The 19528-nt window shown below is 45.6% G+C and overlaps 1 protein-coding gene and 1 long non-coding RNA gene across 2 annotated transcripts in view; both read right to left on the reverse strand.

The window, feature by feature from the left end:
- Positions 1–658: 658 nt before the first annotated feature.
- On the reverse strand, positions 659–1642 carry LOC125553872. Its single transcript, XR_007304243.1, has 3 exons — positions 1478–1642; positions 1302–1346; positions 659–758 (listed from the first exon to the last, which is right to left on the reverse strand). It is a non-coding gene; the product is annotated as an uncharacterized LOC125553872 (long non-coding RNA).
- A 2555-nt stretch (positions 1643–4197) lies between these two features.
- The window catches only part of LOC125554770 (putative disease resistance protein RGA3), a gene marked incomplete at its 3' end in the record, with an annotated part of 43877 nt that continues 28546 nt past the window's right edge, over positions 4198–19528 (reverse strand). Inside the window, exon 4 of the mRNA XM_048718198.1 lies at positions 4198–6197. Coding sequence (XP_048574155.1) covers positions 4198–6197 — 2000 coding nt within the window. The remainder of the gene's footprint in view (positions 6198–19528) is intronic.

Below are 19528 nucleotides of genomic sequence, written 5' to 3' on the forward strand. Positions count from 1 at the left end.
TATCAACGAAATCCAAAAAATCTGAAATTTTGCTACATCAAACTTTATCATATGTTTGAGGTTCTTGCCAAGTTTCATCGAAAAATAACATCCGACGAGCTCTCACTGAAAAAAACAAAATCGCTGCTGAAAGTTTTGTGCACTGTTGAGCAGTGATTTTGTTATTTTTGGTGAGAGCTCCTCAGATGTTATTTTTAGGTCAAATTTTGCAAGAACCTCACACATATGATAATGTTTCATGTTCCAAAATTTCAGATTTTTTGGACAATGTTTGTCCACATTTTTTCAATATTTTGCTAATTCGGGTGTAGTACACCCGAGAGTAGCCACTACTTTCCGTTCTGTTTTGCCCTTCCCTTACAACCACAGTAACAACAACCGAGCCGGCGACAAACGAGCTCGACGGATCTTCCTACTAGGCCCTCGATCACCGATCTCCTTAGAACCCATGCTGCTTTGCTCTGCCCTGCTGTGGTCCGAGGTCCGGCGGAAACATGTGGTCGTCGCCGGACCCGTGGTGCGCCACAAGCAAGCTGCCCAACCTGCCAAGGATTTTTCTTAGTCCTGGGTTTCGACGGTCTCAGGATGTATAACCAGAGGCATCAGTTCGATGCACATGGTGAAACCAAATCATGAACAGTAGGGTAAGCCTTTATTTGCTGGCCAAGGAAGAAACTGACTTTGTGGGCTGATGGAGCTAATGAGGGGGTCGCAAAGTCAGCTTCTCATCCACCTTTCCATCTTTTGCATCAACCCGACTACAGACAGAAAGCGGTAACGTTAGGACCTGTGCTACGTTATAAAGAAAAAAAAGACTACATCTTAGCACGGTAAATGAAGGACAAAGTGAACAATTCAACGAATAACCAAATCAAACTATATGAGAGAGCACTATGGTCAGTAGTTGTAGACTGAATGACAGAGACCAGACAGTTTCTGGTGATGATATACTAGCCCAGTTTTCGGCACACTTGGTTCAGGGTTGATGAGCAAACTCAACTGGTTTGGTTAGACATTAGTTAGGTGCTTATGGAAAAAGAAGTTTTTTCATTATCCATCTTTGAAAGCAAAAGAAGTTTTACCATTTCTTTTTGTTCGTCTGAACACGTAGGCCCTTATTAGGCTCTGAGTACCGTAGGAGTTAAGCTATCCAAAGAGAGAACCCAAGCCATTAGATTTCTAGCTTCACCTATCTCAAATATATATCACGGCATAGTCTCCATACTGAGATGGCTTTACCATCAATAAAGAAATAAACTGAAGCAACAGTATGGTCTAAGGCAATCAAGTGTAGCTCATACCTTCTTAGAAATGGCATTACTCAATGATTTCTCGAAGAGATGTACCTGAAATTTCATAACAGCACATACATTACAAAGTTAGCAGGTCTGTGTGTAGACATTTACATGAAGTAACACTACAGAAAAATCGGCATGCAGCCACTAGGATGCAACAATGGAGTAAAACACATACTGACCACTAGGATGCGGGTCTACCAGTCTCGACTATGACGCTTCAATCATTCAGAATTGGCTCCTGTTTGGTCGTTGGCTCTTCCTTGCCACAGCACTCTTAATCTGGTAGCCAATTTTGGATGCAGGCTCACTCAACTCACACCTCTTATGTTCTGCTCTGTTGTTCTGTTCCCCACACAATCAATCTGTATTTTTCCTTCAAAAAATTTCCAACTATATAATAACCTTTATACAAAGATTTTTATTTTTTTTGGAAACAACATGTAAACCAAGAGTAAGCAGAAATAGCATTAGCTGGGAAAGGTACAACTGGGATGCCCACCATGAACTAGCATAGCAGTCTCCACTAGTCCATTGACTAAATCTGCTCCAGGGGTTTTGCCCTTTACAACCACCGGCGACTGGGGATCTTCATGCTAGGCCCTCGATCGCCATCTGCTGAGAACCCGTGCTGCCGCCTGAGGTCTGGCCATCAAGCAGGGTCGCTGCTAAAGCGAGCGTACGATGAAAAGCAGGAAGCGATTTGTTGGGCTGATGGAGCTCATGAGGCAGAGTTGCAAAGTAATTAAAGCCTCTCATCCAACTTTCCAACTTCTGCATCGACCCAACTTCTGACGGTGAGCAGTAGCGTCACAGCAGGTGCTCTGTTACGGAAAAGCCTCTCAGCACAATAAACGAATGACAAAGCCTTCTCAGACAGTACCGTCTTAGAAATGGCATTACTCATTAACTTCTCTCAAGCAAACTTCTCATCCACCTTTCCTGCCGACTTCTACGCGGACCCAACTTCTGACGGAAAGTTGTAGCGTCAGAGTCGGTGCTCTGTTACAGGAAATCCTCTTAGTGGCCTAAACGAACAACAAAGTGAAGAATTCCAAAAAACAAAACAAGTGAAACCATACAGCTCATACCTTCTTAGAAACGCCATTACTCATTAGCTACTCTGAAAGCTGTACCTGAAATTTTACAACAGCATACAAAATACAGAATTAGAGGCTAGAAGAGTATACAAGTGCCCTGCTGAGTAGATAAAAAGCAAGCGGATTATTCAGGTGGAATGGCGGTAATTTCGATGAACTGAACAATACAGAGAATGGCTTCGATGCTTCAGAGGTTCAAGGTAACACGGGTAAAGCTACATTTACATGTACTTACCTGATTTATGTACAGAAAGATGCCACAGAAAAACCTCGCGTGCCAGATATGCACGGATGGATAAAATTCTACATTGTAGCTCAAACTTCAGATCTTTTGTTCACGAGGTAAACCAAGCCAGAAGAGAACTAAATTGACAGTCAGTTAAGAGGAGAAGCAAGGAGAATACCACTGATTTATAAGAATTGACAGATTCAAGGCTATAAGAATTCTACAAGGCTATAAGAATTGACAGATTCAAGGAAACCTGGCATGGTAGATTGAAACAAACATGGTTCAGAACTTTAAATAATCTGGTAACAAGGTAAACTAAACCCGAACAGACTATAGTTTACGGAACTAGGGATGTATGTGATGATAATGCCTGTACTGACCAGTTTCATGTGCAGATGTTAGATGCATACTGAGACCTTTTGAAGCTTGTATTGGCAACCCGGAAGCATACATGCTTGGATTCTAAGAGGCTAGCTAGAGGAATGTACAAGTCCAGGAAGTGCCCTGCAGAGTAGATAGAAAAAACAAGTGGGTTATTCAGCTGAAATGGCAGTAATTTGGATGTACTGAACGAAACAGAGAATAACTACTCTGATGCTTCACAGGTTACCTTTGGTCAGATTAAATTATGATCTTGGGGATTGTTCCTCTTAACTTGCGGCACTGCCTCTTTAGCTCCTCGTTGTCACACATATGGACCTCCAATACTTGCAGTGATCTTGGGAGGCCGCCCTTGGGCAGCGAATTCATTGCAGCACACGCGATGATCTCTAGTTCCTGCAGAGATCTTGGGAGGCCATCCTCGGGCAGCGACTTTAAGGCAGGGCAGTCCAGTAATATCAATTTTTGCAGAGAGCTTGGGAGGCCATCCTTGGGCAGAGAAGTCAGGGCAGGGCAGTGGTGGATGTTTAATTCTTTCAGAGAACTTGGGAGGCTGCCCTTAGGTAGTGACTTGATGGCAGGACATTCCGTGATGTTCAATGTTTGTAGAGAACTTTGTAGTCCGTCCATGGCTTGTAGCGAACTAGGGAGTCCGTCGTCCTTGAGCAACGACTTAAAGGCAAGGCAGCCATGGATGTACAATTGTTGCAGAGAACTCGGGAGTCTGTCCATAGGCAGCGACTCGAAGGCATCGCAATTCGAGATGTATAATTCTTGCAGAGAAGTCGGGAGGCCGTCCTCCGGCAACGACCGGATGGCTTGACAGACAACGAGCCGTAATGTCTTGAGGTTGGCAAGTCTATGTAGACCTGCTGGGAGGAATTGCAGCTTCTTGAAACAGGAAAATACGAGCGTGTGGATGGAGGTGAGGAGCTGAAGGGCCTCCTCTTGCTCGTGTGTGAAGCACTCGACATCTTGGCTCGAACCAAGTCGTAGGGTGGTGAGGGAGGGAGAGAGGAGGCTACAGATATGCGCAGTATGGAGTCCTGCAACATCGTCTGTGCTTAGCTCAAGCTCTTGGTGTGCAGAGGAACAGGGGAGAAGAAGCCCCTTGTTAGAGGCGAATACGGGGTTTTCGTAGATGCAGATGTTTGTGAGGTGGCCTTGGGCGAGGAGAGGGACTATGCTATCCCACCTTATGCAACGGTTCAGCAGAAGAATATACTGATGACTGTCCCACACCGAGCCATTTTATCCCCTGACAACGCCCTATTGTTATTTGGGTGAGCTCTGGCATAAGAGAGAACAGTAGTGTCAATTCCTTGCCGCTGCCACCACATTGCTCGACACTTAACCTTTTGACAGGTAGCTGGCATCGTACATGGCCCACACTTTCAACCATGGATAATATATTACTTGAGTTACTTATCTGGAGGGATTCCAGAGATTTTAGCATTAGGAGGCGATCGAGCAGCAGAGGAGAGCAACTTTGCATCACCAATGTTTTCAGATAAGTTAGATTTGAGAAGACCAACCCATTAAAGAACACACTATCCTGGCCATATGTTCCCTGCACTTCAAGTGATGAAGTTGAGTCTTCTTTATAAACTAGCCGCTCAAGACCGGAGCCCACCCTATTTATCACAGCGGAGCACGGACCACAAGTCCAAGGGATTGGAGGCAATGACAGTAGCTTCGGGCAGTTGTGTATCCCGAGAGACTTTAGTCTAGGAAACCAAGATATGCTCTTCTCTTGCTGTCGCAGACCACAACTAAGATCTGGAAAGCACAGCTCGGTAAGTTCAGAGCAATCTTCAATGGTGAGTTCTTCCAAGTGATAGAACAAATGACAAGTATTGTTGTCCCCAACCCATTTTCTCAATCTTGGTATTTTAACCAATTCTAGCCTTTTCAAATTTTGAAATCCTTGGCCTAAGATACAGTCCTTGTACACTGCACCAAGATCATTGACCATCCACATCTCTCCTAAAGGTGGAAGGTTTCCCCAAGACAAATCATACAGATAAAGAGATTCCAGATTCTTTATGGAGAGGTTTACACCTAGCCATCTTGGACAATTAGTTCCTCCATGCCCTTTAATGTATAGGTGTTGAAGATTGCTATGTGGTACAAGGCGTTCAAGAACATTTTCTTCAAATGTAGGATCCCTGTTAGATCGCTGAACATACCATTCTAATATTAGCTCTTGCATGTGGCTTTTGTGTATCAGTCTTGATTTAGTTGCTTCTTCTTCTGATTGCACCTTTTCAAGATTGTAAATGCCAAGCAATCCTCCAATATTTTCCAGTTTCCCTAGTTGACTCAGTTCAAACATGTTGCTTTCTTGTCCCACTCTAAATGTCTTTAACTCATTGATGAATTTTAGTTTTCCCACCTCAAATATGTCAGAATGAAGTTCTTCTCGGGGCACAACAAAATGACCTAACTTTACAAGGGTGCTAATATGCCTTGTTGAACCAAAGCGGCCCCTCCATCCTTGTAGATCAATGACTTCCAAATGATATAATCTACACAGCACACCAGCTACACACAAGCCCTTGTCATCACCAAAACCAGCTAGCTTGAAGTAGCGAAGATGGACAAGTTTTGAAAAGTTAGGCAACACATCCTCCAGGTTATATGATGCATCAGACAAAAATACAGTACGAAGGGCTCTAGCTTCCCGAAACAAACCACAGAAAACCCTAGAAAAGGTTCCGTGGTATTGTCCAAACAACATTAAAGTGTGTAGGTTTTGAACTTCAAGCCTTTTTTCCAGCGCACACAAATCCCTCTTGTAGTTTTCAAAAGTCATGGTGTCCTTGACGTCTGCATCATCCACAATGATAGACAGATGCCGAACAAATGGGGGAATTTCTATGCACATCACATTGGAGCTTGATATGCTAAGACACTCATATGATGAGACCTTCGCAACCAACTCACGCAGTAGATCATGGATGGTGTAATAAGGACCGCCCAATCTCGATTCATTCTTTTTGAAAAAACCTTGATTAACCAAGTCAGTTAAGTAACACAATCCAACATCTTCGATTCTTCTCTTTTCATCATCTGAGTGTAAAATACCTAGGCCAATCCACAAATGAACCAACTCTTTTGCATGAAATTCATAATCTTCGGGAAACAATGCACAGAAGGAAAGACATTGAGGCGGCTGCAGATTACGCTGACCTGTTTGGTTGTGCACATGGTCAATTCCCAATTAAATATCTGGGAATACCGGTTCACTATCGGCGTCTCACCATTGCGGAGTGGAAGCATGTTGAGGAGCGTCTAGAGAAACGACTGAGCAGTTGGAAAGGCAAGTTGCTATCAGTTGGAGGACGGTTGGTTTTAATTAACTCTGTCCTCACAAATATGGTTCTCTATATGCTTTCTTTCTTCCAACTCCCAAAAGGGGTCCTCCAAAGATTGGACTATTTTAGATCCAGATTCTTTTGGCAGGGAGACGGTGAAAAGAAAAAATATAGGCTGGCAAAATGGAGTGTGGTTTGTAGGCCGAAAGACCAAGGTGGCCTTGGAATTCATGACCTGCAGGTCAACAATGAGGCCCTACTTAGTAAATGGTTGTTCAAACTTCTTACTGAGAATGGTGTTTGGCAAACCATATTGCGCAACAAGTACCTAGGCCAAAAGGCGGTGTCTCAGGCTTATTGGAAACCTGGTGACTCACACTTTTGGGCTGGCCTAATGGTGGCAAAGAAACATCTTTTTCGCTTTGGGTCTTTCGCGATAAAGGATGGGTCAGAGGTTCGTTTCTGGGAAGACATATGGCTAGGCAATGCCAGTCTCCGAGAGCAATACCCAGCCTTATACGCCATTGCTCGCAATAAGAGTAATACTATTTCGCAAGTGCTTAGTTCATCCCCACCGAATATTTCGTTCAGGCGGGATTTGATTGGCCCCCGACTTTTGTCATGGCATAATCTTTTATCCCGTCTGGATTCGATTAATCTGACACAAGGTCGGGATGTGTTTCACTGGAAACTCACAACATCAGGGTCTTACACAGTAGACTCGATGTACCGTGCGCTTATGCATTCCGAGGTGCCAGTGAATAATAACAAGAAAATCTGGAAGTCAAAGATTCCACTAAAAGTTAAAATCTTTATGTGGTATCTTCGTAGGGGAGTTGTACTAACCAAAGACAATCTTGCACGGCGCAACTGGCCAGGAAGTAAGAAGTGTTGCTTTTGTGCTCATGACGAGACAATCAAACACCTCTTTTTTCAATGCAAGTTTGCACGGTCTACATAGTCAGTCATCCAAATAGCGTCAATTTTGTATCCGCCAACGAGTATTGCCAATATATTTGGTCATTGGTTGGACGGAATTTCAAATAGTGTCAAAACGCTAATAAGGTTGAAGTATCTACTGTCATAGGTCAATGACCCGGTTCTACTTCTATCATGTTCTACCTTCGAGTATTACCCCCTGGTATCTCGAAGATGTCTTGCCATTGCACCACATCTTACTAACTTTGTTGAGTAATGTCTTTCCTTGTCATAATCACTCTGCGGGTTCTGGGTTGTTGTCAACCGAGGACACCGACTAGTGGAGTTATTGCGCGCTACAAATCAAATACCCCTAGTATTTTCACTAGGATATTCCGAACTCAATTTGGTCATTCCTAGACTATCGGCCGCATCCTGGTCATGCTATCTTGACTGTGCTACCTCATCCTTCTCTGGTGCACGAATTCTTCAGTGTGTAAGTACGTCGGGCTTTCAACATCATGTTGCTTGTCTTGAAAGGCAACCTTGGTTCCGAGCTTGCATCTTATATATTGATCATATAACTTGCCACTTCGTCATTCCCTTGCTTGTTGCCGTTGTTGTTTGATTGCATCCTCTTGAAACCTCCCGGCAAATGTGTCGGATCACCTTCAACACTTTGACTTCTTTCGAGATGTCAACTTTGTTCAGGATGAGAAATACACTCCTTGCCCTCGATGATTTCTATTATCATCGACAACACCCTTGACTTCCTTTCATCGCGAACTTGTCCACATTATGAATACAACTTGCTCTCCAGCTAGTGTTGTGTTCTGCCTTGAAGTATTACTGCCTTTTATGTCGAGAATGTTGTGAGGATTGCCCACCTCTTAGAAATTCTCGGTATGATGATACTTCTCACCATCACCATTCTCCCTTGGTCCCCGTGTGTTTTTAACCAGGATACCAATATGCTAACGATGTTGTTTGAGTTCTGTACTTCTAGCAACCCTATTGCTTTGAAGTTAACGATCGACAGTTTGTTCTTAGACTGTTGGTTATTGAATCATCACTCTAACATTGATCTTGCTGCCTAAGGTCATATTTTGGGCACACCTTTCAACTAATGATTGATGGTGTATGTTTTCCTGAGCATACAACATTATATCATTTGAATTGACAAGTGTCATCTTCTTGTTCACATTATTGTGGAAATCCATCTTTTGAAAATCTCAGTGAATTGTCGTGGAGTTCATCAGCCACCTCCTCGTCCTCTCCTTGGTTAAATGATGAACCCATGATTCGGAACTTGCTTCCATAGTTCATTTCCCGAGAATCTTGCAACTCCATCTCGTCAATTTGTGTTGCACCTTCTCTTCTCAGGCATCCTGATGTCTGAGGTACCCTGACACCAATTGGATCTGAATCTCGGTCAGATATGATGGTTGGGACATATTTCCAAGAGTTTTAACATGGGTCTTTATGTGACCCGGTAAGGTGGTGTCATGCCTACCATACCTGGCCGGAGGCCCTATTATTATAATTTTTCTTTTAGCAATGCTATCCATTCTTCCATGAGGAACCATTAAGACTTATTCTACAAGCTGTTCCTGATGGATCCTTCGAGTATCCAAAGTCTGATCTTTACCCAGTGACCATGTCAATGCTATCTCGAAGCATATCTGTGATACTCTGATTTTCAACAAGAACATTTGATGCCCAATGCTAAATGTTTCTGCTCAGTTATCCAAACACCGCTGTATGGGTAAAGTCATGAAATTTTTCTCCCCTTACCTAACGGGTTTTCTACATTATATCCTGACATGGATATCATGCTCTGCTTATCATTGGGGAGGATATACCCCTGAAATATCTGATAATCATATTTTCCTTTCCATTATTTGGTTTAACCTTTCTGGTGATCATTTTGATCTAAGCAGTATTAATATCCCTGCTTATGTAAACACCTCGTTGTACCACTCTGTCAGAAAGACCCTGTTACTTTTGTTGATGACATTACGGTAACCACCGATGGACGAGAACTTTGCCTACTGGTCCGCCTCGTTCAACGAGCAGGAAAATGGTTCTATTCGTCCCTCGCCCTTGGTACCTATGTTGTTGCCGACATGACCGACAGACTATCCTCTGACATGCCTTGCTTACACGATCGTGCAAGATATCACCGACCTTCCTACTTTTAACCACATGGTGGGCCCATAACCCACAGTTCCACAGGATCGAAACCTGACTCTCCTGTACACCCCTGTTTCTAAAGTCATTCTTCACGCTTGGCTTCGTATGAAAGATCACGGGCCACCGTCCTAGTGATCTATTCTGGTAACAGGCGCAATATTCAATATCGTTGCTCTGGACCCCTTTCGCATGTTGTTTCAGACATCGAACGGTTACCTATCTGTTTGAAACTTCTCATGGTACCTTCTTACTTTACTCTCGATATTTTCTTAATTATCTATTCGAGAGTTACTTTCTACCACCTTCCCCGATGTTATCGACCAGGTAGTCAACCTTGTAGAGGTCCGCTCTCTCGGAATAACCACCCTTTATTCTTTCGTAAGAACGATGGAGATCCCGAAGAAAAGGACGACTTCACTATGATGACCTGAAGCAGAGAAATGAAGATGTCAATGTAGTGGATCTACCTCTTCGAGAAGAGCAACCAAGACCGAGAACACTCGCTAGAATTTCGTAACCAGAACCTTCCCCCTTACCCCTCTCTTAAATCTCGAGACGAGATTTCTTGTAGTAGAGGAGAATTGTGACGCCCGGATAATTAAGCTACAGTAAACCTCTGCTAATGATGCCACGTCATCGCGGTTACTGTTGTTAGTCTCACGTTAGTTCAAACCGATTCGAATTCAAATTCAAAATCAGGCAAATAGTAAAAGTTTTCAAATATTAAAACTAAAATGTTCAAAGTGTGGCAAATAATCTCTGGTTAATTATCATGTTGGAACCAACCTCTTTTGTGATTCAAAAGTGCCCCTGGAAATTTATTTAGTGGTCTGCCAACATTTAAAATTGGCCTTTCCAATTTCTAGAAATGATTAGACAACTCATTTTGGCCTCGAACATTTTGTGACTCGTAGAAATAATGTGCTTGTTTTATGAGGCAAGTCTCATATCTAACAAAACTGTTTACAGTTTAATTGAAAACAATAGCAAAGTTTTAAATAGAAAATAAAATGAAAAAGAGAACCCCCCCTGGCCAACTGAGCCAACTGGCGCAGCTAGCCAACTGGCCGGCCCAGTCGGCCAGCCCACCCCGACCGGCCCATCTCTCCTCGCATAACCCCCCCACCACCCGCAAACCCTAGCCCGCTACACCCCACTCCCCCCGATCCACCTCTCCCTCTCATTCTCTCGTTTTGGATCGAGAGATCCCCCTCACCTCTGCCCGACGCCCCTCGTCTCTACCCCGGTGGCGCCGACGCCGTTCGACCCCGCCGGACCCTGCTGAACGCCTCCCCGTTCCTGCCACCACGCGAGCACCCCGTCGAGGCCACTTCACCGCCGGACCTCGCCGTCCTCGTCCCGTTCCTGAATCTGGAAGGACCCCCAACGCTCGCCGCCTCCCCGACCCCATCGCCGGACCGCTCCGCCCCGCCTCTCCAACACCAGCGCAGCCCTCTTTGCCACCGTGCTCCACCACCTCTCCCGGACGGCTACCTCGCGCTTCGAAGAGCCGATCCCCTGCAACAGATGTGAGCAACCCTCGCCTCGCCCTCTGGTTCCCCCGCCATAGACGCTGTAGCCGTCGTCACCGCGTTGGGCGCCCGTGCCCAGTCACTGCCCTCGCCGCGTCGTTGTTGCGGCTGCTGTCCGCGCGCAGCCGCGCCAACCCTGCCTCCGCCTGGACATGCCCTGACTCCGCCCTCGTCGCTCCACGGCGTCCGGGCTCCTGCCGCTGGCCGCGCCCCCCCTCCATTCGGCGGTGGCCGGTGGCCTCGCTGGAGGCCGTCCCGGCCGCGGAGCCCGAGCCCCCTGGTGCCGTGCGTGCCCAGGTCCGGCCTCCTCGGGCGCCCGCCCGTTAACCCTCGCCCACTTCGCCCGGTTGCCCCCTGGGCCTATGACAGTGGGGCCCGCCCCCAAAACGTTTAGAAGAAAATGTATTTAAAAAAAATAAAATTAATTTATTAAGTAATTAGTTAATTAATTAAATAAGTAGGTAATTAATTAACTTTATTAACTCTGTCTAGTACCTAATTAACTTGATTAGTTAATTAAAACTGTTAATTAGATGTTAGACTATGACAGGACGGCCCCACATGTCAGGGTTGACTTTAGTTAACTCTGTTGACTGCTGACGTCATGATGACGTCCTGCTGATGCAATAACCCCATTTTAGATTTAATAATAATTTCAGAATAGATTTTAAAACTTTGAAAAATCATAGAAGTTAATCCGTAGCTCGAATGAAAAAGTTTTATACATGAAATTGCTCAGAACGATGAGACGAATCCGGATACGCAGCCCGTTCGTCCGCCACGCATCCCTAGCATAGCAAACACGCAACTTTCCCCCTCCGGCTCCTCTGCCCGAAAACGCAAACACCGGGATACTTTCCCGGATGTTTCCCCCCTTCGCCGGTATCACCTAATACCGCGTTAGGCATACCTAGCACCACGTATTGCCACGTCTTGCTTTGTGTTACATTTGATTGCTCTGTTATTTATTGTGTTCCCCCTCCGTTACTTCTTTCCGGTAGACCCTGACGATGCCGTGACCCCTGTGATCGACTACTCGACGACCCCTCCTTCTTGTCTGAGCAACCAGGCAAGCCCCCCTTGATCACCAGATATCGCCTATCCTTCTCTCTACTGCTTGCATTAGAGTAGTGTAGCATGTTACTGCTTTCAGTTAATCCTATCTGCTGCATAGCCTGTCCTTGCTACTACTGTTGTTACCTTTACCTGCTATCCTACTGCTTAGTATAGGATGCTAGTGTTCCATCAGTGGCCCTACACTCTTGTCCGTCTGCCATGCTATACTACTGGGCCGTGATCACTTCGGGAGGTGATCACGGGCATATACTATATACTTTACACTGTTACTTACCTGTGATACTGTTCGGAGATGGGGGCTGAAGGGGCAGGTGGCTCCATCCCGGTAGAGGTGGGCCTGGGTTCCCGACGGCCCCCGACTGTTACTTGTGGCGGAGCGACAGGGCAGGTTGAGACCACCTAGGAGAGAGGTGGGCCTGGCCCTGGTCGGCGTTCGCGGATACTTAACACGCTTAACGAGATCTTGGTATTTGATCTGAGTCTGGCCTTGGCCTATACGCACTAACCATCTACGCGGGAGAGTTATGCTCGGACGTCGTGGTATCAGCCGAAGCCTTTGTGACGTCAGCGACTGAGCGCGCGCGCGGATTGGAACGTAAGCCTGCTCTTGTATTAAGGGGGCTAGTTCTGCTTCCGGCCGCGTCGCAACGTGCAGGTGTGCTAAGGGCGATGGGCCCAGACCCCTGTGCGCTTAGGTTTAGACCGGCGTGCTGACCTCTCTGTTGTGCCTAGGTGGGGCTGCGACGTGTTGATCTTCCGAGGCCGGGCATGACCCAGGAAAGTGTGTCCGGCCAAATGGGATCCGAGCGTGTTGGGGTATGTGGTGCACCCCTGCAGGGAAGTTAATCTATTCGAATAGTCGTGATCTTCGGTAACAGGACGACTTGGAGTTGTACCTTGACCTTATGACAACTAGAACCAGATACTTAATAAAACACACCCTTCCAAGTGCCAGATACAACCGGTGATCGCTCTCTCACAGGGCGACGAGGGGAGGATCATCGGTTAGGATTATGCTATGCGATGCTACTTGAAGGACTTCAGTCTATTCTCTTCTGCATGCTGCAAGACGGAGGCTGCCAGAAGCGTAGTATTCGAAAGGACTAGCTATCCCCCTCTTATTGCGGCTTTCTGCAGTTCAGTCCACATATGATAGCCTTATTCCATTTGATACCAATGCATACATATGTAGTGTAGCTCCTTGCTTGCGAGTACTCTGGATGAGTACTCACGGTTGCTTTCTCCCTCCTTTCCCCCTATCCCTTCTACCTGATTGTCGCAACCAGATGTTGGAGCCCAGGAGCCAGACGCCACCTTCGACGACGACTCCTACTACACCGGTGGTGCCTACTAATACGTGCAGCCCGCTGACGGCGACCAGGAGTAGTTTAGGAGGATCCCAGGCAGGAGGCATGCGCCTCTTTCGATCTGTATCCCAGTTTGTGCTAGCCTTCTTAAGGCAAACTTGTTTAACTTATGTCTGTACTCAGATATTGTTGCTTCCGCTGACTCGTCTATGATCGATCTCTTGTATTTGAGCCCTCGAGGCCCCTGGCTTGTAATATGATGCTTGTATGACTTATTTTATTTGTAGAGTTGTGTTGTGATATCTTCCCGTGAGTCCCTGATCTTGATCGTACACGTTTGCGTGTATGATTAGTGTACGATTAAATCGTGGGCGTCACAAGTTGGTATTAGAGCCGACTGCCTGTAGGAATCCCCCTTTCCAACTCCTTGGCCGAAGTCGAGTCTAGGCACTGCAAAACTTTTACTAACTTGGCTGTGTGTCTTACGGGCACACGTCGCCATCGGGCTGTTGTAGGATCTTTTACTCCTTGACCTATACTCCGGGACTCTGACATCTCTTCTATTCGGGTTAAATGATTTTGCTAAAATCTAACTCTAGGTTCTCGTTACCACTTCCTGCCGGAGAGCCCTTTAATACGGATGATCGACCGCTTCAACAGAAGATTCTAACAATACTCTCGGATGTTCCCTCGATACTTTGTGCCATCCCTCTTGCAATTCCCCTTCCACCGTAAACCCTTATGGATAACTACTTGCAGTTGTTATTCTTACATTCATCCCTAGTTGGTCTTGTTATTACAAGATACCCTGAAAAACTCGTCGTTGTTTCGATAATCCCTTGAGCTTACTGCCTTGCTGTTCTTTGTCACCTGAATACCCCTACGGATAATTCTCACATTTATCGAGTATCCACTCATCCCCCAGTTGTTCATGTGTTACACAAAAGTCTTCAAAATACCACTCGATCTTCCGAAAATCCTCAGCAACCTATTGCTCTAGAATTTCTTGATTTCTTTCATTATGATTAATCCCATAGGTATAGTAATCTTATTGCCATCCTTTGTCACCATCATTTTTGATCCCATTGATTCAACATGAGTGCGAATGCACGCAATCATCAGTTGATCCTTTTAAATTATCTTTCCGGCTCAGACGTTATTTTAAAGCATGAGCTGGATCTCGACCAATCAAATTGCTGTCGATTGTACCCCTAAGGCTATTCAACTTATCCATCCCTAATCAGAGCACTGCTTATGATCCCTTGTCTTGGAAGTGATAATTCCTTTGCATTTGAACTTTGAGTTAGTCAGTTGTTTCCATAAACTGATCTCCTTGTATTCCTTCTTCCTCGGGTTGAGTACCGATGCTCACATCAGACCCCTTGTGGACCACCAGATCCTTTGTTGGATTTTATCCGACAGATTCCTTCATATTCTATAAGCTTGTGAGCCTTTCCTCGGATACATAATGCCTTTGGTAAATTGTATCATCTGCTTTCTCCAGCATGCTCTACTTTCGAGCTTGTGATATTTACTCATGAAACTTGTGGTATATGTTTCTAAGAAGCCCCTATGGGTTGAACATATGCCTTCTCTAAATTGTGTGAACTCAAAAGTTTTCACGAGTCATACTCTTCTGGTGATTTACCAGATAAAATCCAACACTACAGTTTTATCAAAGCGAGAGGTGAATGAAATGATATGTATTAAAGAACTGGGAGTCGACCTTGAACTTTGTGTTCATGCCCATGAAAATGATGTAGACCATCTCGGAAGCTTCTTGCAAACTGATTATCCAGATGTATGATTCTTTTGGTATCCTTGAAATTAATTCCTTACAGCTATGGTCCCGACCATGCTATCCTGATCTGATATATCTGATGGGAATTCATTCCAGTGCCTCGTCTATTTTTGGCAAGGTTGAAGTATCTACTGTCATAGGTCAATGACCCGGTTCAACTTCTATCATGTTCTACCTTCGAGTATTACCCCCTGGTATCTCGAAGATGTCTTGCCATTGCACCACATCTTACTAACTTTGTTGAGTAATGTCTTTCCTTGTCATAATCACTCTGCGGGTTCTGGGTTGTTGTCAACCGAGGACACCGACTAGTGGAGTTATTGCGCGCTACAAATCAAATACCCCTAGTATTTTCACTAGGATATTCCGAACTCAATTTGGTCATTCCTAGACTATCGGCCGCATCCTGGTCATGCTATCTTGACTGTGCTACCTCATCATTCTCTGGTGCACGAATTCTTCAGTGTGTAAGTATGTCGGGCTTTCAACATCATGTTGCTTGTCTTGAAAGGCAACCTTGGTTCCGAGCTTGCATCATATATATTGATCATATAACTTGCCACTTCGTCATTCCCTTGCTTGTTGCCGTTGTTGTTTGATTGCATCCTCTTGAAACCTCCCGGCAAATGTGTCGGATCACCTTCAACACTTTGACTTCTTTCGAGATGTCAACTTTGTTCATGATGAGAAATACCCTCCTTGCCCTCGATGATTTCTATTATCATCGACAACACCCTTGACTTCCTTTCATCGCGAACTTGTCCACATTATGAATACAACTTGCTCTCCAGCTAGTGTTGTGTTCTGCCTTGAAGTATTACTGCCTTTTATGTCGAGAATGTTGTGAGGATTGCCAACCTCTTAGAAATTCTCGGTATGATGATACTTCTCACCATCACCATTCTCCCTTGGTCCCCGTGTGTTTTTTTTACCAGGATACCAATATGCTAACGATGTTGTTTGAGTTCTGTACTTCTAGCAACCCTATTGCTTTGAAGTTAACGATCGACAGTTCGTTCTTAGACTGTTGGTTATTGAATCATCACTCTAACATTGATCTTGCTGCCTAAGGTCATATTTTGGGCACACCTTTCAACTAATGATTGATGGTGTATGTTTTCCTGAGCATACAACATTATATCATTTGAATTGACAAGTGTCATCTTCTTGTTCACATTATTGTGGAAATCCATCTTTTGAAATCTCAGTGAATTGTCGTGGAGTTCATCAGCCACCTCCTCGTCCTCTCCTTGGTTAAATGATGAACCCATGATTCGGAACTTGCTTCCATAGTTCATTTCCCGAGAATCTTGCAACTCCATCTCGTCAATTTGTGTTGCACCTTCTCTTCTCAGGCATCCTGATGTCTGAGGTACCCTGACACCAATTGGATCTGAATCTCGGTCAGATATGATGGTTGGGACATATTTCCAAGAGTTTTAACATGGGTCTTTATGTGACCCGGTAAGGTGGTGTCATGCCTACCATACCTTGCCGGAGGCCCTATTATTATAATTTTTCTTTTAGCAATGCTATCCATTCTTCCATGAGGAACCATTAAGACTTATTCTACAAGCTGTTCCTGATGGATCCTTCGAGTATCCAAAGTCTGATCTTTACCCAGTGACCATGTCAATGCTATCTCGAAGCATATCTGTGATACTCTGATTTTCAACAAGAACATTTGATGCCCAATGCTAAATGTTTCTGCTCAGTTATCCAAACACCGCTGTATGGGTAAAGTCATGAAATTTTTCTCCCCTTACCTAACGGGTTTTCTACATTATATCCTGACATGGATATCATGCTCTGCTTATCATTGGGGAGGATATACCCCTGAAATATCTGATAATCATATTTTCCTTTCCATTATTTGGTTTAACCTTTCTGGTGATCATTTTGATCTAAGCAGTATTAATATCCCTGCTTATATAAACACCTCGGTGTACCACTCTGTCAGAAAGACCCTGTTACTTTTGTTGATGACATTACGGTAACCACCGATGGACGAGAACTTTGCCTACTGGTCCGCCTCGTTCAACGAGCAGGAAAATGGTTCTATTCGTCCCTCGCCCTTGGTACCTATGTTGTTGCCGACAGGACCGACAGACTATCCTCTGACATGCCTTGCTTACACGATCGTGCAAGATATCACCGACCTTCCTACTTTTAACCACATGGTGGGCCCATAACCCACAGTTCCACAGGATCGAAACCTGACTCTCCTGTACACCCCTGTTTCTAAAGTCATTCTTCACGCTTGGCTTCGTATGAAAGATCACGGGCCACCGTCCTAGTGATCTATTCTGGTAACAGGCGCAATATTCAATATCGTTGCTCTGGACCCCTTTCGCATGTTGTTTCAGACATCGAACGGTTACCTATCTGTTTGAAACTTCTCATGGTACCTTCTTACTTTACTCTCGATATTTTCTTAATTATCTATTCGAGAGTTACTTTCTACCACCTTCCCCGATGTTATCGACCAGGTAGTCAACCTTGTAGAGGTCCGCTCTCTCGGAATAACCACCCTTTATTCTTTCGTAAGAACGATGGAGATCCCGAAGAAAAGGACGACTTCACTATGATGACCTGAAGCAGAGAAATGAAGATGTCAATGTAGTGGATCTACCTCTTCGAGAAGAGCAACCAAGACCGAGAACACTCGCTAGAATTTCGTAACCAGAACCTTCCCCCTTACCCCTCTCTTAAATCTCGGGACGAGATTTCTTGTAGTAGAGGAGTATTGTGACGCCCGGATAATTAAGCTACAGTAAACCTCTGCTAATGATGCCACGTCATCGCGGTTACTGTTTTTAGTCTCACGTTAGTTCAAACCGATTCGAATTCAAATTCAAAATCAGGCAAATAGTAAAAGTTTTCAAATATTAAAACTAAAATGTTCAAAGTGTGGCAAATAATCTCTGGTTAATTATCATGTTGGAACCAACCTCTTTTGTGATTCAAAAGTGCCCCTGGAAATTTATTTAGTGGTCTGCCAACATTTAAAATTGGCCTTTCCAATTTCTAGAAATGATTAGACAACTCATTTTGGCCTCGAACATTTTGTGACTCGTAGAAATAATGTGCTTGTTTTATGAGGCAAGTCTCATATCTAACAAAACTGTTTACAGTTTAATTGAAAACAATAGCAAAGTTTTAAATAGAAAATAAAATGAAAAAGAGAACCCCCCCTGGCCAACTGAGCCAACTGGCGCAGCTAGCCAACTGGCCGGCCCAGTCGGCCAGCCCACCCCGACCGGCCCATCTCTCCTCGCATAACCCCCCCACCACCCGCAAACCCTAGCCCGCTACACCCCACTCCCCCCGATCCACCTCTCCCTCTCATTCTCTCGTTTTGGATCGAGAGATCCCCCTCACCTCTGCCCGACGCCCCTCGTCTCTACCCCGGTGGCGCCGACGCCGTTCGACCCCGCCGGACCCTGCTGAACGCCTCCCCGTTCCTGCCACCACGCGAGCACCCCGTCGAGGCCACTTCACCGCCGGACCTCGCCGTCCTCGTCCCGTTCCTGAATCTGGAAGGACCCCCAACGCTCGCCGCCTCCCCGACCCCATCGCCGGACCGCTCCGCCCCGCCTCTCCAACACCAGCGCAGCCCTCTTTGCCACCGTGCTCCACCACCTCTCCCGGACGGCTACCTCGCGCTTCGAAGAGCCGATCCCCTGCAACAGATGTGAGCAACCCTCGCCTCGCCCTCTGGTTCCCCCGCCATAGACGCTGTAGCCGTCGTCACCGCGTTGGGCGCCCGTGCCCAGTCACTGCCCTCGCCGCGTCGTTGTTGCGGCTGCTGTCCGCGCGCAGCCGCGCCAACCCTGCCTCCGCCTGGACATGCCCTGACTCCGCCCTCGTCGCTCCACGGCGTCCGGGCTCCTGCCGCTGGCCGCGCCCCCCCTCCATTCGGCGGTGGCCGGTGGCCTCGCTGGAGGCCGTCCCGGCCGCGGAGCCCGAGCCCCCTGGTGCCGTGCGTGCCCAGGTCCGGCCTCCTCGGGCGCCCGCCCGTTAACCCTCGCCCACTTCGCCCGGTTGCCCCCTGGGCCTATGACAGTGGGGCCCGCCCCCAAAACGTTTAGAAGAAAATGTATTTAAAAAAAATAAAATTAATTTATTAAGTAATTAGTTAATTAATTAAATAAGTAGGTAATTAATTAACTTTATTAACTCTGTCTAGTACCTAATTAACTTGATTAGTTAATTAAAACTGTTAATTAGATGTTAGACTATGACAGGACGGCCCCACATGTCAGGGTTGACTTTAGTTAACTCTGTTGACTGCTGACGTCATGATGACGTCCTGCTGATGCAATAACCCCATTTTAGATTTAATAATAATTTCAGAATAGATTTTAAAACTTTGAAA

Source organism: Triticum urartu, chromosome 4 (assembly GCF_003073215.2).
Source record: "Triticum urartu cultivar G1812 chromosome 4, Tu2.1, whole genome shotgun sequence".
Lineage (NCBI taxonomy): Eukaryota > Viridiplantae > Streptophyta > Magnoliopsida > Poales > Poaceae > Triticum > Triticum urartu.